Below are 25,136 nucleotides of genomic sequence, written 5' to 3'. Positions count from 1 at the left end.
AGACTAAAAATGTGTTTTGTAACATAGACTAAAAATGTGTTTTGTAACATAGCAATTTATAACTAATTGTTATCCATGAACCCATTTCTTTTTATATCCAATTTTTTTTCTTTTTTCATCTTCTGAATATTTATAAAGCAGGCTACTATTGGGGTATTTTAAGTCAGTTGAACAGGTATACAAAGGCAAAAGAAGTATAGTCTAGTGGGAAAGCAAAAAGTTGGGAATAAATACTTGTTTAATTACTAGAATAGGGTTCATATGGGAATTTCAGTTCATTCTGCCATTCATTTGCATAATTACTTAACATTCCATCTTTATAAATAGGCAGCACTATTTTTAAATTTAATTTATGTATTTTTTATACAGCAGGCTCTTATTAGTTATCTATTTTATATATATTAGTGTATATATGTCAATCCCAATCTCCCAGTTCATCCCACCACCCTCCCTCCCCCGCAGCACTATTCTTTTGTTATCAATCTGAGTATAGTTTTTCAAATCTGAAAAATAATTGAAAGTGGTGACCCATATTAACAAATTAGATTTATAATCATTGTATCAACTATTAAGTTCTAATTAATACTTATAAATAAGGCTCTTGGGGGGAGGGGAGAATCCCACTCTGAGGAATTATTATATAGCTTTGAAGAACTAAGAGACAAAATTAGCCACCCACTGTGGCTCCTATTTTGATTACTGCAGGGTTTCAATCCCTAGCAAATAACACAAAGACCCAGACAAGACCATTCTATTATTTAATGGCATATAGTTAAATGCTTCATTTCCTTTCTGTTTACAGCTCAAGCACTAGAGCATAATTATGATTAGTCAGGGTGCTTATGCTATCAGCATTGTTTAAGAATGAATTATAGCACTTAACTATGCCCTATTGTATCTTTTAATGACAGAGGCAGGGAACCATTCTAATTTGCTAAAATCCACATTTCACCTCAGTGGAGTCTTGGTTTCTTCTCATACTCAGATTTCTTAAAGTACCTCTGAAAAGAATTGTTTTTAAAAATAGCAAGCATGGGTTTCCCTGGTGGCGCAGTGGTTGAGAGTCTGCCTGCCAATGCAGGCGACGTGGGTTCGTGCCCCGTTCCGGGAGGATCCCACATGCCGCGGAGCGGCTGGGCCCCTGAGCCTGTGCGTCCGGAGCCTGTGCTCCTCCAGGGGAAAGGCCACAACAGTGAGAAGCCCGCGTACTGCTATTTTTTTAGTCTGCAATGACGCAATGTAGTATTATGTCACTTGAGTATAGATAAATCATTTTAATGCAATTTCATAGACCATTATAATTATAGTATAGAGGAAAAGTAAACACAGACTGTCCTTTTTCTTTAATCACTAACTTATCTCTTCTGAGTCACCTGTAAATTGGACCAATGTTGTAGAACAAATGCAGTCATAAAAAGGACATTTCCTTTAAGCTACCATGCTTATCTGTGAATAAAAAGGACATTTCCTTTAAGCTACCATGCTTATCTGTGAACTAGAGAGTAGGAATTCTTGGGAGGGGCCACAGAACAAACAGAAAGAATGGTCTTCTCTCTAGAGACATAGTCTTCTCTGTTCACCCTGAGCATAGCCAGAAGGCAGATGGCTATGAATAGCAGTAATAAATAATCTCATTGGAGCAGATACATGGCCCTAGTTCTATACCACAGCTTCCAATCTGCAGATATATGAAAAAGCACTTCTGTGTATACTGTTGGTTTCTGGTAAAGTTATTGTCTACAACCTAATGTCACAAGAGCTCTTACATTATCTGTGATTTAAAATCAAACAAACAATTACAACTCAAAATCTGCAAGCATAATCATCAGGGGAACTGGGCTAGCACACTGCTGGGAACATGATTATTACCAGATTTAATGTGGGACATGAGAAAAGCAGCAATGAAAATGGCTGACTATATTTTTTATTTGGAGATTCTGCCTTAATATGAAAATGGATAAACTCATCTAACAGGTCTTTTTCCACTGCTACTCATTTTATGAATTTTTTTGAATAATGTAAAGATTATGAAAAACTTTGATTCTCTGTGAAAATAATGTATTATAAGGGCTAGCTGGGTCTTCTGATGATCAAATGGGCATGTTATATAAATGTGTGGCATAAGAGAATGCCCAGGATTTAAATCTAGGTTTGGGTCTCAGTCGCCTGTTAGCTGTGTGACCTGGGGTAAGACAATTAAATCTCTGTAAGTCTGCCTTCTTATTTGAAAATGAGGATAATAATATCTGCCCTACCTCAAATGAGATAAGTATATAAGAAAATACTCTTATAAAGTTACAAATGTTAGTTCTATTTAGTTATGGGCTTACTACTCTATGACAGCATGAAACTTACAGTTCATGTCCAAATTAAGATATAGCACTATTTATTAAATATTTAACACTATGATACTTAGCCACTTCTAAGGTCCTTATACCATCAATACCTTGACAAATGTACATTATTAATGCTCCTGAAGAGAGGGGCAACACATTAACTCCTTGCTCTTTTATTTCCAAAGTCTTTATTTAAATGCTTGGCTCATCCTTTAATTTTAAAATTGACTAACCTTAAAGGAACACCTATCTAGTTTCTGACTATTCACAGCTCAGTTATCTAAGAGCCTGGTTTTTCCTCTCTCATAAACCTCCTATTCATAGTTATATAATTTCTTAGGTATATCTCTATTTCTGGTAAGCAATACGGAAGAAGAGAATGATGAAAAGTATAGTCCACTAGAATCCTTTTGGTGCCAGAGGTATAATAATTTTTTGGGGGGTGGTGGGTAGTTAAAAGATAAGAAATTTGAAAGTTAATGGCAGATTTCAATTGTCCATTTCATTAAGTTTCATTCAGTCTCTGCTCAGAAGATATATCACCAGAGAGGCCTTCACTGACCCTGCTCCCCACCTCAAATGCCATCTCCTTGTAAAATAACACTACTTTGTTTTTATGGCCCTTGTCATTACCTGATATTATTTTTGTTTTTATTTTACTTTCCCATTAAAATGTAAATTCAGTATGTACAAGAACTTTGTTCACAATTGTATTCCCAGCAGCTGGCACAGTCACTGGTACTAACAGGTTCCTATGAATGAATTACTATATCCATAATATTCAGATCCCTACATTATGATACATGATCAAAGCAAAACATAAACTTTAAAAATATTAAAAATTCATAGAAAGTACGCTGGTAGATGCCAGGGGCTAGGGGCTTGCGGGGGAGTAGGGAGGGGGAATGGGGAGTTAGTGTTTAAAGGGGACAGAGTTTCAGTTTAGGAAAGTGAAAAATTTGGGAGATGGATGATGGTGAGAGTTGCACAATGTGAATGTACTTAGTGCCACTGAACTGTACACTTAAGTATGGTTAAAATAATATGTTTTATATTATGTGACTTTTACCACAATAAAAAAACATTAAAAAACAAGTAGTTACTAAGTATACATTTTCTTGGTGGCAGAGAGTTCTGGAAAATAGAATATGTTTCTAAGATATCTCAACATCCCCAACTAGTATGTTTACTATTTCATCAGGAAAACATATACACATAGAAACATAAAATTAGGCTGCTTAAAGGGTTGGAAAGTTAAAGAAGGAAAAGTTGGAAAGGTAAAAAAAGTCCTCATTTTGTCCTTAAACAAGAAATTAACTTCGACCAAAGTACACTGATATTTTGAATCAAAAACTCAATAACAAGCATTAATGTAAAATAATATACATTCTAGAGGGAAAGAAAAATATGGAAGGGAAAAAGTCACTCATAAATTTCCACTGCTAACATTTAATAATGACAGTTTTTAAACAGGTGTATGCCTATGCTTTTTACATAATTTAAATCAGAATCTGATCTCTTCTGGAAATTATATTTCTTTCATATGTGATTATTGAGAAGAAAAAAAATACTATTAGAAAGATGACTCACAAAATTTATTTGGATATGCCCATTTATTTCAGGTAGATGTTTGAAGGTGCCTCAAACTCTGAAAAAATATAATTCATCTAACTTAAGACATATTTAAGAAAAAAATATGAAAGATTTCTTAGATATAAGTATAAATCACTAACAAATGCTTAGTTAAAAGATTCAAATTAAAGCCTTACATTTTGTTACCTTATAAAAGACCTGAAATTTTTTAAAACTTAAAAAATAAAAAGTAACTTACCTATAGGATATCCCAATGCAAAGTCGTTACTTTGTGTAGCAAAAATAGGGAATAGTCCAGCTTTGCTAAATCGACTATCAGGACTGGCAACCAATAAGGTTAATACACATACAATGAAAAATACAGAAGCTTTGGCAATTAAGATACTATATAGAAAAGACCAATCCACATTGGAAAAATTAAGTACAACCATGTTTTTGAATAATAAAGCTGGAAGTGCAAACCTGGAGACAAAATTTCCCAGTCCTTTCGCCTGTGTTGATGTTATAACATTGGCCCTTCCTGCTATGTAGCCACAAAGGACTATGCCAAAGCATTCTAGTAAGGCTGGAAAAAGCCTTGTTATTGACATTGAAGGTGGGTCATTAGTGGAATTAAATCCATGTGTTACTGGTGAGGACAAAGTCTTGGTCATATTGACTGCAATGGTCAAGTTCTTGGCAGGTATATCAGAAAAAGAATTCATTTTCTTTCACCCTCCAACTGCAACCTGATCTCTGGAAAGAAAGAAGAAAGATTCAGTGTGAAATCAATGAGAAGAATTCTAGTTGAAAGGATATACTGGCAAACATAGATTTATTAAATGGCCAAATAAATATACAAACTTTTTTCAACAACCATCAGAGAAAAATACAATGAAAAATAGAATGGGTGGAAGTGTCTGCTAACAACAGCCTCTTGACTCTCAAAGGTGGGTCAGCTCAAAATATTTATGTTGCTTTCCGATATCCAGTATCAGATATGAGTAAAATAAGATCCACAGATTTTACAGCTGTAATATGATGCCCTGTGGTCCTCTCCAGTGCTCCACAGTCAAGCTCTGCCTAGTGGATGAGAGCATGGCACCCACAGAGTCTACTGAATGTCCACCTGCAGCCAAATTTTCCATAAATTTCAGAAGTTCTCAGGGCTACATCTAAGAGTCACAATGGACAGGAAGGTCCTTTCCAGCCTGCGGAAGGACTTGACTATAGGATAGGAAGAAGAGTATAATAGAATATCACTGATCAACTTTGAACCAGTAACTTACTTTTCTGTACCTCATTTCCTCATCTGTGAAATGGCAATAATAGTATGTACCTCATAGGAACTTGATATTATTCAATATCAAGTCCTTACAAACACATCTGGCACAAATAAATCACTTAACAAAAGTTAAATATAACTTCTGGTGGCATATAAGAGAGAGAATGAAAGAAAAAATGATGGCATCCCACCAGCCTACTCTTAGTTCCTTTTACACCAGCCAGACATATTGGCTGTCTTGAATTCCCCATAGTCTTTGTGCCACAGGGGCTTTGCCCATGCAGTTCACACTAAAATATTCTCTTCCCTGCCCACCCACATAACAACTACCCATCCTCCGAATCATATCCAAATCAATTCAGGAGTCGTTGTATCAGGTAAGCCTCCTCTAACACCATAGCCAGGCCAGGAGTCTTTCTCAAATAGAATCATGTTCCTTAACTTTAGGCCACTCTTCTCAGTTTATAATTATACTATGTATTAGAGTGACTGTGTGATTTATGTCTGTCTCCTTGACTAGACTTTAAGTGCCATAGAAGCAGGGACTATGCATGTTTTTGCTCACTTTTGTGTCCCTAATGCCAAGCACCGTGCCTGGAGCACACAGGAGATTTAGGAGACTAAAATAATTACCTGCTCTTAAATAAACCTTTCACCCTTTAGTGGATCAATGTTCTTTCTTAGGAGCTATCTACTTCATGGACAGAATTTTGTTTTTTTTTTCCTGAATGTTAAGTATTCTAAGTTTTTCACCAAGACCACAAAATGTGTTCTGAAATGTTCCAAAGCTGTTCATAAAATGTTAAAGAACACAAAATGTCTTGTAAAATGTTCTAAAGATGTTCAGAAAATGAAGCAAGGAAAACTTTACGTTAATATGACAATACTTACCAGACTTTCCTCTTGCTGCCAGGGACACAATGAACATTAGGTTTGAACAACTCTGCAACTAACCAGCTTTTATTAGTAACTTGAAATTGACATACTGACAATTGCCAATTCCTAAGTGATTATTCTGGGTTAACCATCTAAAGTAGCCTCATACAAGGTAGAAGGTAAAAAAGCTTATGCTTCCTGAAACGTATAATGCCCAGGTTAAGTTCTCAAACACCCACATCACATTAAGGACTCAGACGGCAGGCCAAAGACCAACAACTGATACAACTGGGGGTGTGGATGAGATAATTTTCTCTGTGCTACCCTGGTATAAACTGAGCCATTTAAAAACATTACATTTAATCTGGATCAGGACAAATATTTTCCTCCTAGGATTAGATAGGAGTGGTCAATATACACAAAACCTGTAATACTCACATAATTGAAGTTTACCAAATAAGCATCAAATTATATCCTGAGAAGGCTACTGATTGGTATAGGCACCCATAATTGAAGTAAGGAGCTGGTAAACAAGTGAACAAAGGTGTTAAACATTTGGAGCCCCTGAGAGATGTGGACTTGAAAAGACAGTGCTAAAGATTAAGGTGATAAACTACTCCAGTCTTCTGTTATTTTTTTAAAAGTTCCCTATATTTCTTTGCCTGGAGCATTATAACTTACACTGCTCCCTACCCCTTATTTGTACCACACTTGCATATCAATGTATTCCAATAATTTTTAAACCAACAGTTTTAACTAAACTTGCAGTTGTTCAGTGAAAAGAGTCAAATGGCCTGAACCCAATTTGGGGCCTATCACTTATCAACTCTTTGGGTAACTCAGCCTCTCTGGACCATAGCTTCTTCAACTGTAAAATGAGAGTAAAAACCTCCTTAGAGGGCTATTGTGAGGATTGGAGCTTTTTTTTTTTTTTTTTTTTTTTGCGGTACGCAGGCCTCTCACTGCCGTGGCCTCTCCCGTTGTGGAGCACAGGCTCCGGATGCACAGGCTCAGCAGCCATGGCTCACGGGCCCAGCCGCTCCGCGGCATGTGGGATCTTCCTGGACCGGGGCACAAACCCACGTCCCCTGCATCGGCAGGCGGACTCTCAACCACTGCGCCACCAGGGAAGCCCCAGGATTGGAGCTTTTATACACAGCTTATCACAAAGTAGGCCTTCAAGAAGTGGTAGCAGTTGCTATTAGGAGTTATGTGTCCTAATAATAAGAAGAATGGTAGTAAATTAAATATAATTCATTGTTCTATGCAGTTCTTCAAACATACTTGGTATTAAAGAGCCTCCAACTAAAACAGAGGGATGGGATGGGTTGTAAGGTTATCAATTTTCATTTTATACCAAACAGTTAAGGAGTTCAGTTTAATTTAGTTTGATCTTAGTTGTTAGCAGGGAAGGGAGAGCTCTTTATTTCCCTCAAGGTGATGGTCAAATAGCTGTAGCAAGGCCCAGGTTTAACTTTCAGTTAGTCAAAAATTAAGAGAAAAACTTTGGAAAGTAATCTTCCCCTTCCCATGAAGTTTCTTTTAATGTTCCTTGATATTTTAAAAGCAATATCTGCTAATTGAGGGGCAGTCAAAATAACCAAAAAGGACTTACAAATACAAAGTTTGATCTCATCTTAAATTTTTTTCCAACAGGAAGAGAATATACTTCTTTTTTTAAAATACATTTATTTATTTTATTTTTGGCTACGTTGGGTCTTCGTTGCTGCACGCGGGCTTTCTCTGGTTTCGGCGAGCGGGAGCTACTCTTCGTTGCGGTGCACGGGCTTCTCCTTGTGGTGGCTTCTCTTGTTGAGGAGCAGGTGCTCTAGGCGCGAGGACTTCAGTAGTTGTGGCTCGTGGGCTCTAGAGCGCAGGCTCAGTAGTTGTGGCGCATAGGCTTAGTTGCTCCGCGGCATATAGATCTTCCCGGACCAAGGCTCGAACCCGTGTCCCCTGCATTGGCAGGTGGATTCATAACCACCGCGCCACCAGGGAGGCCCCGAGAATATACTTTTTAAAGCATTCTTTTAAAATAAACAGGAGCGGGCTTCCCTCGTGGCGCAGTGGTTGAGAGTCCGCCTGCCGATGCAGGGCACACGGGTTCGTGCCCCGGTCCGGGAAGATTCCCACATGCTGCGGAGCGGCTGGGCCTGTGAGCCATGGCTGCTGAGACTGTGCGTCCGGAGCCTGTGCTCCGCAACGGCAGAGGCCACAACAGTGAGAGGCCCGCGTACCGCAAAAAACAAAAACAAAAAATAAACAGGAGCCATAGCAATGGAAGTTAAAAAAAAAATAGCATCCAGTCTTTCCATCTCACTAAAAACAAGGCTTGTTAAAGAACAAAAAAGTTGGCTAGGGCTTCCCTGGTGGCGCAGTGGTTGAGAGTCCGCCTGCCGATGCAGGGAACACGGGTTCGTGGCCGGTCTGGGAAGATCCCACATGCCGCGGAGCGGCTGGGCCCGTGAGTCATGGCCGCTGAGCCTGCGCGTCTGGAGCCTGTGCTCCGCAACGGGAGAGGCCACAGCTGTGAGAGGCCCGGGTACCGCAAAAAAAAAAAAAAAAAAAAAAGTTGCCTTGTCAGAGTAAAAGACCACTCACTGGGGCGGGAGCAGAGAAATGCTATACACCAGCCACTTCTGGCCACTCATATTTGGTTTAGATAACATGGAGGAACCACTAACATTGTAAACAACTGCTATTAAGTGAAAATGGGGAGGAGGGTTCTGACGGGTTTCAAAGACAAAGCTTTAAACTCTTAAGCTATTTCTCAAACACCCAATAACATTTAGCCGGTGGGAAAAGCATAATACAGTGTGGTCCTATTCAAGCACCCTTCAACACCAGGAGTCACACCATCCACCCACTCCCACCTACTTGCAGGGGACCAAACGTCTTCCCTAAAGACCCAGAGTGGGGAGGGAGTGCTGAGCACTGCCTCTTCTCTTGTGGGCAGGGACAGACTTTGGCCTTCTAAGATAAGGAGGTAGAGAAGCCGTAACCAAATAGGCTGCCTAAAGAACAGCTGCCACCCAATGCCTGGGCAGGCAGCAGTGGAAGTGTAAAGGCAGCCTGGGTTCTGTGCCTGGGATACAAAGTTGGTCGCTCAGATTCCCCAGGGCATGGCAGTCACAAAGCATGGTAAGTGAAATGCTCCAAAAAGGGCTAAGGGAGAAAATTTGGCGCAACGCTCCAGGTACCTGGGCAGAAGCTCCCACGATGGCATTCACTGAGGCCACCCCCCCGGAATAAAGGGAAGAGTCTGAGAATGGTAGGGTGGACGCACGTACAATGATGTGCTCCTCAAACTGAGGGATGGCAGCTCTGTCACCAAAGGGGACAAGCCGCCCCTTCCCCTACGTAAGTCTTACCGGGCGGCCCCGCACGTCCTAAAGGCGGGCGCTACGGGGCAGAGGCGGGCAGGCGCAGGCAGCGGATTGCGGGCCTGGGCGCTGCCCACCTGCTCAGACTCGAGGGGCGAGAGCGGGGTCACCAAGGGCCCGCAAAGCCGAGCCGGGACTGCGCAGGTCGGCGCCCCGGGGGCCCATCTCACCTGCTACGGCTGCATCCCGGGGCCGCGGGAGAAGGGAGTCGATGTTCGAGGTGGGCCAAGCAGGGAGGAAATCACCGTCACCTCCCACCCCAGCCCTCCTAGCCGAGAGCTGCCGGCTGCCAGCTGCCCGCTATAGCAGCTCATTCACATTCCGAAAAAGTGAGGCGCTCATAAGCTGGGACCGGGTCAGCTCCTCCCTGAGCCGCCGCCCCGCCTCCTGGCCCCGCCCCCGGCCGGGGGAACCACAGAGCCGCGCCGTCCAAGGCCCCGCCTTCAGGCTCCGCCTCCCGCCGCGAGACTCAACGCCGCGCGGCCTCGGCCCCGCCCCTGGGTCCGCCCCCGACCGCTGAGACGCGGAGGCCCAAGGTCCTCCGCTACGCCAGCCTCCAGCCGCAGGCTGCGAGCTTCCCAGCCGCTAGACGCCGGCGGCGGGACTTCCGGCCGTTCGGCTCCCGCAAAATGGCGGCCGCCGTGAGGGTTTTGACGTTTCGTTTTCCTCTCCGTAAATTCAGGTGTAGAAGCCTCTTGCCTTTCCGCCTAACCCCAGCCTCGTGTGGTCTGTCAAGTCCTCTCTTGATTAGCCTAGTCGTTTTTATAGCACAGTTTAAAGCAAGGTCTTTAATCGTGGGTCAGACTCCTGCCTTTCACCTTTCTCAAGGCAGTGTGACCTTGACCTTCCTAAATCAGAGACTAAAATGTCTGTAAAGCTTTAGCCCTGTGCTTGGTTTAGAATAAGCATCCAGACCCTGACTGCTTGTGTTTTCTATTGTCGGGGGAACGACATCCATATCCCCTCAGTGTACTGAGCGGAAACTGTATTGGTGGAAAACTTACAGAGCAGGAACTGAATATATAGAACATGAATTCTGCTCCTGTTCTTCTCACTTCACCCTTGTTCTCTATCTTCTTAACTTTTAATAGCTTCCCTGTTTCCCTTGAACCTGGATGCTATTTTTTTTTAATCTCCTGATTATATCTCAAAGCTAAAAGGATTTGTGTTTAGAAAGTATGGAGATTAATTCAATTAAATAAATATTTATTCAGCTTTGACTTCTAGCGGAATACTGGAAGATAGACCTGGAAAGGTAAGTTAGGGTGAACCTCTAGGAAGTTCCTTAGGTTAGCCTTACAGTTTGGACCCATCCTCTGACCACAGTAAAACCATCAAATTCTTTTTTCATGAAAACATGTCTTAGTGATCACACTATTTTTGGATATGCAATCTGGAAGCTTTCCCAGGATTAGCTGAAAGACTGAAAGCAGGAAAAACATGACTTTGGGAAAAACCAAGCCATGAGGAAATAAAGATGTACCCTGGGGTGGTGGTAATGAAAAGAATGAAAGAGGCTTGAGAGACATTACAAAAGGAGAACTGATGGGACTGGATTACTGATAGGGCAAGAAAAGGAAGGAGATAATGAAGGTATGTATTTGTTCATCCATCATACTAAAGAAAAGGAATTGAGCTAGGGAGACTCTAACATCCTTATTAGTTCTAAAGTTCTGTTTCCTATCGTTCTGTTATCTGAAGATGAAAGGAAGAAATGTTTCAAGTGAGGGAAGTGGTTACAAGAAGATAATGAATTTGGTTTTAGGCCTAAAATCTAAAACCTCAAGAAACTTAGTTTAGTCTCCTCTCTTGAAGAAGTTATCGTCATCTTTACTTGAGGTCCTGGAGATTAAGTCATTGATCTAAGAACAGCCAGCAAGTGAATGAGAGTGTAAGTGCTCACTGTCCTGTGAACTAACTGCTCATGAAGGTATCAGCACATGTAAGTAGAGATTTCTAGTAGACACCTAAAGAGAAAACAGAAGTTCAAGAGAGAGAAAAAACAGAGCCAAAGGTGTGGTTTGGAGACATCTGTATGGAGTGGACAAGTAAGAGCAGCTGGCAGGAGGGACAGTGACTCTAGGAACAAAGTGTTTACGGAATTGAAGGACTTCATCAAAAAGTCATTCTTAGATAAGCAATTACTGATGAATGCCATAAGGTACTAATTTAATTCCACTATCATGTCTGCCAGTCATTCTGTGAGATGCTGACCTATACTGTTAACTGAAAATAGGAAGTGAAAAGCACAACACCTAAGATAACTTCTGTTAACGTTTTACTACATATGTATCACTTTTTCCTGTGCATATATAAATCAGTGAAGAAAAATAGGGTCATACAATACACATTATTTTTCATATAGATGCTTTTTAGTAACCTTTTTCATTTAATATATAACCTTTTTATTCAGAAATATAGATCTGTGTCATAATTTTCAATACCTATTTAATATTCTGTATCAAAAATTTGAGGATGATCTCCCTTGAAAAATTTGGACTCTGGGCCATCCATAGAGTCTAATCAAAGATGAGTAAAGAAGAGGAAGATAAAATAGTACAAGTGTTTAGAGTGACTTAAAATGTGTTGTTTGAATATGTCTAAAATGATTTCTAGTTTCTTCAAAACTGCCTGTCCCCTTCCTGTCAGTACCAGTTTCTCCTTAGAGATTCATATGATTCCAGAGAAGCTAATCTCACTCCGCCTTCAAAGGTGATGTAACTAACCTATGCTAACCAATCAGTATGTTCTGTTCGTTGGACTCAATCATTGAGTCAGGATGGGCATTGGCACCAAGGTGTTTTGATAGAATGGCTCTTAGAACATTTGCTGATAATGCTGACGTTCTTTTCTACTGCCAGGAAGATACTAGCAGCCATCTAGGGACCATGAGAGGAACCAGTCTTAGAATGATGCAGACACCAAGGAAAGCACAGCAGAGGGAAGGAAATAAACGGGTCCTTGATGACATATTGAGTTGTAGGATCAGCTTCACCTGAAGCCAGTCAACCTGTGGACTTCGCACTCATGTGAGCCAATCAATTTTCTTTATTGTTTAAACAAGTTTGAGTTGGGTTTTCTGTTACTTGAAATCAAATGTATAAAAAAAATTCTAGAAGAAAATGCCAATAGTAATTATCTTTGAGTGATAAAAATACACTTTTTTTTCTGTGTAGAAAAGTTCCCAAAATTTCTACCAAAAAATGTGTATGTATTTTATCAGGAAAAAGTCTGAAATAAGTCATAAAGTATATATTTTGGCTATATGGAAATGTTGAACCATAATAGTAAATATTTTTCTAAAATTCACTGCTAAGTATTAAACCAGGTAGGTGTACAAAATCCACCTATAAAATAGAACAATTTAAGGGCACTGATACAGTGCAATATATGAACTTACACAAGGCTAAGGCCTTGTTTTTGTTAATCTGTGTATCCCTAGCGTTTATAATAGTGCTTTCCATGACATACAGCAGCTGTTCCATAAATGGTTTTTGAATGACTGAATAAAACATAACTGCCTGCCAGCTATCCAAGATACCTTCTTTGTATTCAATGGGAATGATGGGGCTTGGGGCAGGCCGTTCCCAAATAATGCCAAGGTGGCATATTGATTATTTTGATTTAAAGTTACTTGAGAAACAGCTTGTATAAGAACACTCTGACCCTCCTTTTTTCCCCTGAAAGCAGGAAACAAAGCTCCCATAGGAAGGTATCCTCCGTATGCCATGAGGATGAAAGGCATTGAGATAGGGAATTTGAGTCTGGGAAAGGTGTATAAACAAACTTTGTTACTCCTTCATTAATTTGCTACCCCAAGCAAAAACCCCTTTGTTTTGTCAAATCTTCACAAATGTTTGATTCTTTTTCTAAAAAGGTATGTAAACAGCCTGCTTTGTTCTCTTCTTAGGTATGTATGAAGTTAAATTTGTTTTTCCTTGTTAATCTTCCTTATGTTAATTTGATTGTTAGACCAGTGGAAGGAACCTAGAAGGGAAAGGAAAATTTTTCTTCCCCCACAAGAAGCTATTTGATACAAGCAACTGTGGTATAGCTCTTTTATAGTGACTGGATTTCTTATTTTTTCCAGCTTTTCACTTGGCCCAGGTTTATATCTTTATATAAACATTCTCTGAAACTATGGCTTCTGTTTGTTATTTTTTTTAATTTTTTTTTTTTCTGTACGCGGGCCTCTCACTGTTGTGGTCTCTTCCGTTGTGGAGCACAGGCTCCGGACGCGCAGGCTCAGCGGCCATGGCTCACTGGCCCAGCTGCTCCGCTGCATGTGGGATCTTCCCGGACCGGGGCACAAACCCGTGTCCCCTGCATCGGCAGGCGGACTCTCAACCACTGCGCCACCAGGGAAGCCCTGTTTGTTATTTTAAATGCTATAATTATTTTAATTTCTGATCTGTCAAGATAAAACCCTGAAAATTATCTTTTAATTTAATATTGTGTTTTTGTAAATACATAATAACTTTTTCCCCTTTTCAATTTGCTATTAAAATATTCTTACAGGGTTTCTGGGTTGGTGGGCACATGGAGGTACCTGGAGAGTGGCTCATCCAGAGAGGGCGTGGAAGCTCCATACCCCTTCCCACATACTGTGCCCTATGCATCTCTTCCATCTGGATGTTCCTTCATCATATCCTTTTATAATAAACTGGTAAAAATAAATATATATAGATTTTATATACACATGTAATATGTGTATTATATATCTATTCTTACAAAAGCAGTGAGGGAAAATAGAATCTAAACATCTCACCTTGTTATTGATCTTACTGACTTCAGGTAAGGCTCAAATGTAGTTACATAGGCAAGGGCTTTTGTCTGGGCCAGCACTTAAGAAGTTTTAAGCAGAAAAACAATGAAACCAGAATTAGGTTATGAAACTGAAAGTTAAATCAATGATTTAGATAAGAAAGGGTGGAGAAACCATGCAATAGCAAGATGATGACTTTGGAGCCCATCCCGTTTGTCTCAGGATTTAGCTGCTTGATACTTGTGGTTTTGTTTTGATCTTTTTTTTTTGTAAAGGGGTTAGAGATCAGGTAAATGGGAATGAAAGACAAACAAACAAAAAATACTCCTGTTTTTACTGCTACTCTGTTCAGTTAAAAATGTGCTCACAAATTTATGTAATAGGCAGTCACTCAACAAAGAATCTTATAAATGTGCAGAACATTTTGTAATTTGAATTATGTCTAAGATGAAACACCATAGAACTAACAAATTTTGTATGATATAAAGAGGAAGTGGCAAAACCCTCAGATTTAGTTTTGACTTTGGAGTAAGAAGTTCTTTAGCTGATTCTAGTTAAAACCTGGGTGGAACTTTTGAGTAAATAGCTAATTCAAAAAAAGGTTATCTATCATATCCTCAGCATAACAATTAAGCACAGACCTCAGAAGCACTCTTCCAGTAGAGTATGTGTTTCAGGAGTTCAACTGTCCTTTCCTCCTTGAAGGGGCAGGCACTCTATCTGTGTTGATTTCCATAGTATCCTCAGTACCTGGAACAGTGCTTGGCACATAGTAGGCACTTGGTAAATGTTAACCTACCAACTCTTGGAATGCCAGCTAAACATGTTTATGAAATTTCTGTATTTAGAGAACTTAGAACGGAAACACCTGCTCTTTCTTGTGCTGCTTCTTTCAACTATTAACAAAAATAACTGAAGGGGCTTCCCTGGTGCAGTGCAGTGATTGAGAGTCCGCCTGCCGATGCAGGGGACGCGGGTTCGTGCCCCGGTCCGGAGGATCCCACATGCCGCGGAGCAGCTGGGCCCATGAGCCATGGCCACTGAGCCTTTGCGCCCAGAGCCTGTGTTCCGCAACGGGAGAGGCCACAACAGTGAGAGGCCTGCATGCCGCAAAAAAAAAAAAAAAAAAGTAACTGAAGGAGAAGTATCAGAACTCAAGTCTCTGTGTAGCAGCAGAGGAACCAGATGGTTTTGTGACTGACAGTGGCTAGAAAAGCCAAATCATGAGGAATTATCATTGGATGTGACATAGCATAAATGTGATAATGTCCCAAGAATCAATTCTACAAATATTTTAATGTCCTCAGAATTCCAAAAGTTATTTAGACTTTCCTTCTACCTTAACTTCTATGCAAGCTTTCCCTAAGCCATTCCAAAAAGTTGAAACAGGAAAGAGAACTTAAGACTTCTGAACTACAAGAACAATTACCCAGACTGGGTCAGAAAGAGGCCTGGGCACTAGGTTTGGAGACAGTTGTTCTTGGAGAATAAAACTGATAAAAGTAAGTTTCTCAGTGCAGTATTAATTGGCACCTAGGCTTCTATAGCCTATAGCTAATATCACTATTAACTATATCCTCAAGTCTGGCTTATTATTAGTTCTAACGGCCTACCTCAAGCCCTCTCCCATGGGTGTACATAAACATTTTGGAGACAAGATGCTTATAGTAATGCTAACATTTGATAAAATTCTTAGAAAAGTCTTAGAAATTTAATTTCATATGTTGCCTCAGTAACTGGTCAAGGATTTTGTTTTTTAACATAATAGTTTTTGTCAAACAAAGAGCTACTATTAAAAGTTTAAGCCCAGAGGTATACATTTTATAAAATGTTACAATGAAGCTCATGACTGACCTTTGAATGGTAGGAGTTTTAAGTATGCTGTTGAAAATCTGTAAAGGACAGTTAAGAAAATTATCAGACTGTAAGAGAAATATGTGAGCTCACCAAACAAGAGTTTTAGTGTAGACTTTGTCTTTTTTATTTATTTATTTTTGGCTGCGTTGGGTCTTTGTTGCTACGCACAGGCTTTCTCTAGTTGCAGTGAGCAGGGGCTACTCTTTGTTGTGGTGCGCAGGCTTCTTATTGTAGTGGCTTCTCTTGTTGTGGAGCACGGGTTCTAGGTATGTGGGCTTCAGTAGTTGCAGCTGGTTGGCTCAGTCTTTGTGGCTTGCGGGCTCTAGAGCGCAGGCTCAGGAGTTGTGGCACACGGGCTTTGTTGCTCCACGGCATGTGGGATCTTCCCGGACCAGGGCTCAACCTGTGTCCCCTGAATTGGCAGGCAGATTCTTAACCACTGCACCACCAGGGAAGTCCCTAGACTTTGTCTTTATCAAATGAAGTTAAAGGAACAAGTTAAAGTTTGAATGGAAGAGCCTTCCCTTGTTCCACATCCGGTTGTTGCTGTTTGCATTCCTTTATTGAGCCTACATCTTCATAAGCTTTTTGGCAGGTATATGTTGAACACTTCTGTTTCATGGTCAAGACAGGATCAGAGGCCATGGGTACTGACAACTGATTTGTCTGTTTTCTTCTTTTTCCATGACTGTATCTACTGCCTCATCTTGATTTACAAGCAAAACCTAGAAAACCTACAAAAATAAGTGTTTTGTGGTTTATCTAGGAATAATACAGAAAATATTACTGTTATTTTTGGTGTAGAAAATCAATTTTGTATAGTTTATTTCAACCTAAATAAAATGTGAATTTCGTTTAAAGAAAAAATTGTTTAAGCCCAATATTTGCCATAGTGAATGTAATTGTTTATTTTAGAGGCAAAAGGAGACTATCCCTGAGTGCAATTGAAACAGTTTTTGGAAATCTTCAAACCCAGGCAGTGATCCCAGAGAAATTCAGAAGCATCTCCCTGAATCTTTCTTCTCAGCCACTTTAATCTCACTCGTCCAACCATGTGTGTCAGAAATTAGAATATGAAGGAAATGACCATTTTTCTTGTTTGTCCGAAATTCCTCTGCTAACTTTGGAAGGTGGGAAGCAGGAAAGAAGCATGACCTCTGTTACAGGGAGTTTAGCCTGTGTGAAGAGGTTGGAGAGGAAAAAGCCTTCATGACTTTTCGTAGTGGCTAGTTCAAAAAATGTAGAGGGTTCATGAAAGTAATTACAGAGTAACCTGAAGAAGAGAAATTTGTCTCCTCCACTCTTGGAAAGGGAAATAAGAGAAGCTTTATATAAGTCCCTCTGAGGGGAGGCGACCAATGGGAAGCTGTTGCTAAGGGGCCAGCTGGTGCAGGGATTATGCTGTAGGTAATTTCTATAAAAGGATAGAGGGCGGAGGTTAGAGTTGAGACATTTCCTCCAATTTGACAAGAGCTGTTCCATTGTTTCCTCTTTTAATCCTCAGTCTTGATGTGCTTTCAAGCACTCTATCATTCTTTCTCTTTCTCAGCATGTTCTCATCTTCTCATTTCACTATTATTACAGGTATAGTTTGGAGATATTGTGGGTTTGGTTCCAGGCCTCCACAATAAAGAGAATATTGCAATAAAGTAAGTCACATGAACTTTGGGGTTTCCTAGTGCCTATAAAAGTGATGTTTACACTATAGTCTGTTAAGTGTGCAATGCATACAAATGTACATTATGTCTAAAAATTAATGTACATACCTTAATTAAAAAATACTTTATTGCTAAAAAATGCTAACTGTCATGTGACAACACAGGGTTTCCACAGACCTTCAATTTGTAAAAAGCACAATTATCTGTGAAGTGCAATAAAGCCAAATGCAATAAAACGAGGTATGCCTGTACATGCTAGCAATTTGGTGCTAACAGGCTACCTGCTTGCACCACACATTATTTGTTCAGTATGATTTTTGTGCATAGGTTACTGATCAAGGACCTAGGAGAGTCATGTGAACAAACAGATGGAATAACATGGGGCAGGGATCATTCATAAGAATTGAGGTACAGAGGGTAAAAAGTAGAACGATTAATCATAGTCAGGAGCCCAAAGGTCTGTCACAGTGCTCAGTCAGCTTCACACTAGAATCACTTGGGGAATAAAATTTTTTAAATTGAAGCATAATTGACCTACAACATTATATTAATTTTAGGTGTACAACATAATGATTTAACATTTGTATGCATTGTGAAATGATCACTTGGGGAATATAATTTTTAAAAGCATAGATGCCAGGGTCCCTGTCAGACTTACTAAATCAACATCACTGGGATTGGGTCCAAAACCCGTATTTTTTTTTTTAAGATTCTGCAGGTGATTCTAATGCAAATTTCTAAGTGAGAGCTACTCATTTAGGGAATAAACTAGAAATTAGAACTCTGTTTCAAGGGCAGGCAGGAATATTTGTCTCAGGGGAGGGCAGAAAAAATTTCCAGAGTCTCGGTACTCTATGGGGAGAAATGTGTTCTTACTATACGAAAAAGGGCACATTGAGTCTGGTAACTTCCTTTGGAAATCCATCTCAATAGCAGTTTTCCTATCAGGACATATTTCTCACATGAGACCCATTTCTTTTTGGTTTGTGGACAAAAGCAAAACAAAATAAAACTGACCACCGTCTTCGTTTCTCGTATATGTACACCATGTCCTCGCTGTAGTGCCATTAGCAAATTCCAGTCAGAAAGTTCATGTTGGGGGTAAAACTGGGTCAAGTAATTTTCTGGCACGTTCAGTAACTAAACCAATACATTTACTGTATCGTGGATTATGTAACAAAACCCCAGTGCAGTCATTTCACCATCTCTTAAAGCTTCAGTTTTTGAGAAACAATCATAATTCCTCTTATCTTTCTTCAGAGATGTTATTTTCTAAAATACGGCTTTTTACTAATCTTTTATGGTTTGTGCATTTGGTGTCTTATTTAAGAAATCCTCACCTGCATCAAGGTCATAATGATATTCACCTACATTTTCTTCTAAAAGTTAAATGTCTTTCAAAATTTTTATTCTTTGTACCATTTTCCAAATTCTTATATGCTATTAGAGCCCCACTGTAGATTCAAAGTGTAGAAAGTTCCTGCCCAGCACAGAGAAGAATGCTTCTATAGCTCCTGCTACAGTCTAGATCCAAAAATCCTCAATGCAGAGTAAAATAAAGTAGGAATGTACAGAGATAAAAATCTATCAAATGTGGTAAAAAGAAGATAGAGTAGTATCAGCTAACGGAAATATAAATTATCTTAAAGTTAATGTATATTTCCCCTAGAGATACTGAAGAGATGAGACCTTAAGCCTTGAGAAGAGCGAGCAAATGCAGGACGTGTGGACTAATGACTGGTAATCATGCTGTGATTACACTTATTGCATGTTTGTCAGATGTCTAGCAGGGGGATACTTATGTGTTTGCCAAATGTCTAGCAGGGATATACTTATGTTTGTGAAATGTCTAGCAGGGATATACTCATGTTTGTCAGATGTCTAGCAGGGCCTTTAAGATGTCCTTGAGTTAAAAGTCACTGTACAGCTCCATGTCAGCTCTAATGAAAAACCAACTACTTCGAAGAAAGTAATCTTTTGATAAAATTCCTAGAAGATAACCCATATCTGAACCCCTGCTCTGGCATTCCATACCCAGCTACTCCCTCAGGTTCTTGGCTCAGTTTTGGAACTGGCTGTTGGATTTGGGGCTCCAGCTCTTGCACTGCTTTATAAATGTCTGTTGTCTACTGTCTTCCACCTGCCTCCAGGATTGTGTCAGATATCCAGTTGGGCCTACCTGTGATTGACTTGGCTCAGTTGTATACTCTGCTCTATCTAATCAGAGTCATAGGGCCTCTGTGTAGGATCCTTAATGTCATCTCAAGCTGATGAGAATGAGCTTCTGGCCCCCACTTTCCAACTGTTACATAGTGGGGACTAAGATTTGCATTAACAAAGCCAAACCTTTAGGATACTCTCCATATACTCAAATGATCTAATTGACAATTGTCCCAACAAAGGAGGCATCTCTACTGATAAAAAAATAGTCCATTTTCAAAGGTGTGACTTGTGTTAGGTTACCCTGTGCAGAAGAGCACCACCCTTTGTGGGAGGGCCTGTTTTCCCTCTCATCAAGTGAGTCTGCTAGTTGGGTGGGCCCAAGGGGTGATTCTGCTGCTTACCACGGTAAGAAGTGTTACTGCTGTCCCTGCAGCCTTGCCTAGGATTGGATGGGCCTCTGGATGTGAGGGGGAACTGACAGGGTTGATTCAGTTGCCTTGGCGGGCTAGGTAGATGGCCCTTTCCTTCCTCACTGCTTTGTGTGGCTTCCTCCAGTCTGCCTCTCAGTAAAAAGGCACAGCCTGATATTTTTTCATTTCTGCCACTCCCAAATGCCCTCTGCCCTGGTGAGTCCAAAAATCTGAGGCCCTGTCATCTTGGATCCCCCCAGATACCCTTCTCTTCTACAGTCATTGCCTTTGGGCTCTTATCTGTGCCATGATGTGGAGTCCTGGTTAGCATTCGACACTGAAGCAGGCCACAAGGATCCTGTGTGTCTCCAAAGTCCCTGTAGCAGCCTAGGGCCCTGCTTAGCTTCCCTTCAAGAATTGTAGGCCTGGGTTCCCTTGCACTTTCTTCACAGTCCCAGGTGTGCTATGACAATTCCCAGTGTCCCCTCCCTGCTGATAAACCTCAACCTGACCAACCCTTGAGTTACAGCATTTCTGACAGCTCCACAAAGAATTCCGGTCAATTAGAGTTTACAGCTCTGTCCTGGGCATGCGGACTAGATCACTTAGGAGTGGCACCATCACGCCCTGGGTACATCCTCAGTAGTGTTCCCTGTCCTGTGCCAGGAGTCAGCATGTGCCCGTGGCCCAGGGGAAGCTTAGTGTGAGTGGACCTTCTGCCTCCCTTGCAGCCCCCAACTCTAGTAGAGAGGCATTCAGTGAGGCTTCCTCGCTGATGTTCCTATTGTGAGGAAGCTGGCCTTTGCGTAGCCCTTAATGTGCGCTTCAGGACCACTGAACCTTTGTAGGCTTTTCAGGTCCTACTCCACCTGGGAAAATATGCGTATTATGCATGTTGTATAAGTTTCCTATTGTTGCTGTAACAAATTAACCACAAACACAGTGGCTTAAAACAACACAGACTTCTTATAGTTCTGGAGATTAGAAGTCCAGAATCCTCCTCACAGGGCTAAAGTCAAGGTTTCTTCCGGAGGCTCTAGGGAAGAATCTGTGTCCTTGCCTTTCCCAGCTCCTAGAGGCCACCTCGGCTTGGGAACCCCTTGCTCCATACGCAAAACCAGCAATGATTCATCTCCCTGACCCTCCTTCTGTAGTCACATCTCCCTCTGACCACAGTTTTAAGGACCCATATGATTAGATTGAGTCCACCTGGGTAATCCAGAATAATCTCCCCTTCTCAAGGTCCTTTACTTAATCACACATTTGCTTTGTGTAATTTTTCCAAGTCCCTTTGGTCGTGTAAGATAGCATGTTCACATGTTCACATGTTCACAGGGTCTGGGAATTAGGACAGGGACATCTCTGGAGGGCCACTTTCGGCTACCACACATATTTTCATAGGAACACCAACAAACCAGATTATTCACAAACTAAATTAATTCTATCCTGTAAGAGCCTAATTGCCCCTAGTGTATGTCTTCCTGACAGATTATAAACCCCTGTTTTTGGTTCCTAGCATTTAGCTCAGTTCCCTGAATACTGTAAGTACTCAATGGAGCTCCGTTTATAAGAATAAGGATGCCCAGTTTGGGGGAGGGGGCACAAGTCTGTCTCTGTGTGTGTTGGGGACAGCGGAGGTTCATGGTAGCAGACATGATAATATGGGCTGCAGTCAGTTGTCAGAGTTATCATTGGACAAACTGGTCTGATTGGGCGTGACGCCTGGTAGAGGATACAATGAACCAATGTGCCAAAATGCTGAGTGAGAGCAATTGTGCTGCTAAAGCCAACTTGCAGAGTGAGACTGCCACACTGGTCAAACTTCTAGTCATAGGGAGCCATTCTTTTCCTCAACGCAGTTTTCCTTCCCTAGCCACAACCATTGGTATTGTCATCTGAGGAAAAAACCAAGCTCTCCTGCTGGAGCAGGATGTCAGCCTGTGTGCACGGGGCCTGGGTCCCTCCTCCCCTTGATCACGCACCTGGGGTTGGACTACATGCCAAATGTGCTTGCATTTTTGTCTTATTTCCCCTCCCTCAACCATGCTTTTCTTTGTTTGCTTTTAGTGATGTTGAAGGCTATAAGTATTTCTAGTAACACAGAGAATCCTGATCCACAAAGAATGTTTCATATAAACTGCTATTTGAGGTCAATAGGGACAAAATATCCAAAAATAGTGGAATGGCCAGACAGAGCAAAACATGACATTTTCTTTTCCCCCCAAATCACAAACTTTTCTTTTTCTTTTCTGATTATAATAACGGACAGTATGTATGCACACTTTTAAAAATGTACCAACATTTATGTAGCAGAAAACAAAAAGTATTCAGTAACGACAACAGAAATAATCTCAGTTAACATATGCAGAAACATGTATACATATATATACATATATATACACACTCAAAAGCACATATATGTTTATTAAAATGCAAACATTTTATAACCTCTTTTTTTTTACTCAATATATTGAGAATATTTTTCCATTTCAACTCACACATCCTTTTTTTAAACTGGGTTATATTATTCTATATATGTGTGTCATAGTTCATTTACTTAATTCTCTAATGGGAATTTCAGTAAATTTCATGAATATTTTCTTTATTTTTTTAGTAGTCACCATTAAATTATTAACACATGTATTTAAAGTTAACAAACAACCAAAAAAAAAACACCCCAAGGTCTGAAATTAATCTCTGGCTCCTTCCTAGACAAGAAAAGAAATTTAAAACACTTCACTATTGAACACAGCTCGCCTCCCCTATCACCCTACAATCTTCCTTATTAGTATTGCTCAGAATTTTAATTTTGCCTCTTTGAAAAACCACAGAATAATTCAATTCATTAAAGTTTAGAAAACATATCACCCATTCATTATTACTAATTTCTGTGCTCACTAGTCTTTCCTGAATCTGACTCCTCCCCACCTGGGCTCTGGAAGTGGCAGGGATGTGCAGAAGCTCCAAAGCCAGACTGCCTCCATCAGACCGTCAGTTCTGCCACTTGAAAGCTGCGTGGCTTTGAATAAGTGACTTAACTTTTCCGTGCTTCAGTTTTCTCGTCTATAAAATCAGGGTAATTATAGTAACTACCTCATCAAATTGCTGTGAGAATTAAATAAATTAATGCCTTTGAACAGTACCTTTGCACTAGTAAGTTGTCAATAAATATTTGCTACAATTATTATATTCTTATAGTAGGTTCTTTCCACTGAGGGTCTTTCAGTTACATACATATGTTTTCATGTTACTAATTAGCATCCTTTCATTTCAGCTTGAATAACTCCTTTCAGCATATCTTATAACACAGGTCTAATGGTGATGAACTCCCTCAGCTTTTGTAGGTTCTTTCCACTGAGGGTCTTTCAGTTACATATATATGTTTTCATGTTACTAATTAGCATCCTTTCATTTCAGCTTGAATAACTCCTTTCAGCATATCTTATAACACAGGTCTAATGGTGATGAACTCCCTCAGCTTTTGTTTGTTTGGGAAAGCCTATCTCTCCTTCGTTCCTGAAAGACAACTTTGCTGGGTAAAGTATTCTTGGTTGGCAGATTTTCTAGTTCTTATACTCTGAATATATCATCCCACTCTCTCCTGGCCTGCAAGTTTTCTGCTGAGAAATCTGTTGGTTATGGCCTTTTGCAGGTACCCTTTATATGCGAAGAAGTTTTTTCTCTTGCTGCTTTTAAAATTCTCTCTTTGTCTTTGATTTTATATAGTTTTATTATAATGTACCTTGGAGAAAATCATTTGGGGTTGAAATTTTGGGATGACCTATTAGCTTCATGAATTTGGATGTTCAGACATCTCCTCAGATTTGGGAAGTTCTCAGTCACTGTTTCTTTTTTTCCTTTTTTAACTTTTTAATTTTTAAAAAAATTTTGGGTGCATTGGGTCTTCGTTGCTTCGTGCAGGCTTTCTTCTAGATGCGGCGAGCAGGGGCTACTCTTTGTTGTGGTGCGTGGGCTTCTCATTGCAGGGACTTCTCTTGTTGTGGAGCATGGGCTCTAGGCACGCGGGCTTCAGTGGTTGTGGTGCGTGGGCTCAGTAGTTGTGGCTCATGGGCTCTAGAGCGCAGGCTCAGTAATTGTGGCGCATGGGCCTAGTTGCTCCACGGCATGTGGGATCTTCCTGGACCAGGGCTCAAACCCATGTCCCCTGCATTGGCAGGGGGATTCGTAACCCCTGCACCACCATGGAAGCCCAGTCACTATTTCTTTAAATAAGCTTTCTGCTCCTTCCTCCCTTTCTCCTCATTCTGGGACTCCAATTACGTGTAGATTGTTTCTTTTAATGGTATCTCATAATTCACATAGACTGTCTTCCTTCTTTTCATTCTTTTTTCTTTTTGCTCTTCTGATTGGATGATTTCAAATGACCTGCCCTTTAGTTAACCAATTCTTTCTTTTGCTTGATTGAGTCTATTTCAACTCAGTTGAAACTGTTGAATTCTTCAGGCAGTATTCTTCAACTCTAAGATTTCTGTCTTTCTTTTCTTTATGGTTTCTGTTTCTTTGTTGAACTCATTTTCTTCATGCATTATATTCCTAAATTCATTTAATTGTCTGTTTTCTTTTAGTTCACTAAATTTCTTTAAGAGGATTATTCTGAATTATTTGTGAGACGGTTCATAGATCTCCATTTCTTTAAGGTCAGTCATTGGAGTTTTAATAGCTTCCTTTGGTGGAGTTGTGTTTCTTTGATTATTCATGATCCCTCTGGCCTTGCGTTGGTACCTGTGATTTTGAGGAAGTAGTCACCTCTTCCAGTCTTTACAGGCTGACTTTGACAGGCAAAGCCTGTCAGCCTATCCAGAGATTCTGG

General features: G+C 40.4%; 2 protein-coding genes and 1 long non-coding RNA gene across 5 annotated transcripts in view; 2 read left to right on the top strand and 1 right to left on the bottom strand.

The window, feature by feature from the left end:
- The window catches only part of GPR155 (G protein-coupled receptor 155), a 41,627-nt gene extending 31,805 nt beyond the window's left edge, over positions 1 to 9,822 (bottom strand). For 2 of the 3 annotated variants that reach the window (XM_029225678.1, XM_029225680.1), the window contains exons 1-2: positions 9,623 to 9,783; positions 4,168 to 4,664 (exon numbers count right to left, since the gene is read on the bottom strand). In XM_029225678.1, the coding sequence (XP_029081511.1) occupies positions 4,168 to 4,633 (466 nt within the window). In that variant the 5' untranslated portion in view covers positions 4,634 to 4,664; positions 9,623 to 9,783. Of the gene's footprint in view, positions 1 to 4,167; positions 4,665 to 9,622 lie in introns of all 3 variants that reach the window. The other variant, XM_029225679.1, reaches the window with a different exon arrangement.
- A 903-nt stretch (positions 9,823 to 10,725) lies between these two features.
- On the top strand, positions 10,726 to 14,091 carry LOC114896891. Its single transcript, XR_003793966.1, has 3 exons — positions 10,726 to 11,045; positions 12,314 to 12,481; positions 13,971 to 14,091. It is a non-coding gene; the product is annotated as an uncharacterized LOC114896891 (long non-coding RNA).
- A 5,318-nt stretch (positions 14,092 to 19,409) lies between these two features.
- Positions 19,410 to 25,136, top strand: part of LOC114896889 — a 106,199-nt gene continuing 100,472 nt past the window's right edge. The window contains exon 1 of the transcript XR_003793964.1: positions 19,410 to 19,472. The gene's annotated coding sequence lies outside the window, so the exon portion shown is untranslated. The remainder of the gene's footprint in view (positions 19,473 to 25,136) is intronic.

Source organism: Monodon monoceros, unplaced genomic scaffold (assembly GCF_005190385.1).
Source record: "Monodon monoceros isolate NGI ecotype Baffin Bay Population unplaced genomic scaffold, NGI_Narwhal_1 Super_Scaffold_16, whole genome shotgun sequence".
NCBI lineage: Eukaryota > Metazoa > Chordata > Mammalia > Artiodactyla > Monodontidae > Monodon > Monodon monoceros.
This window is presented reverse-complemented; position numbering and strand designations above follow the sequence as displayed.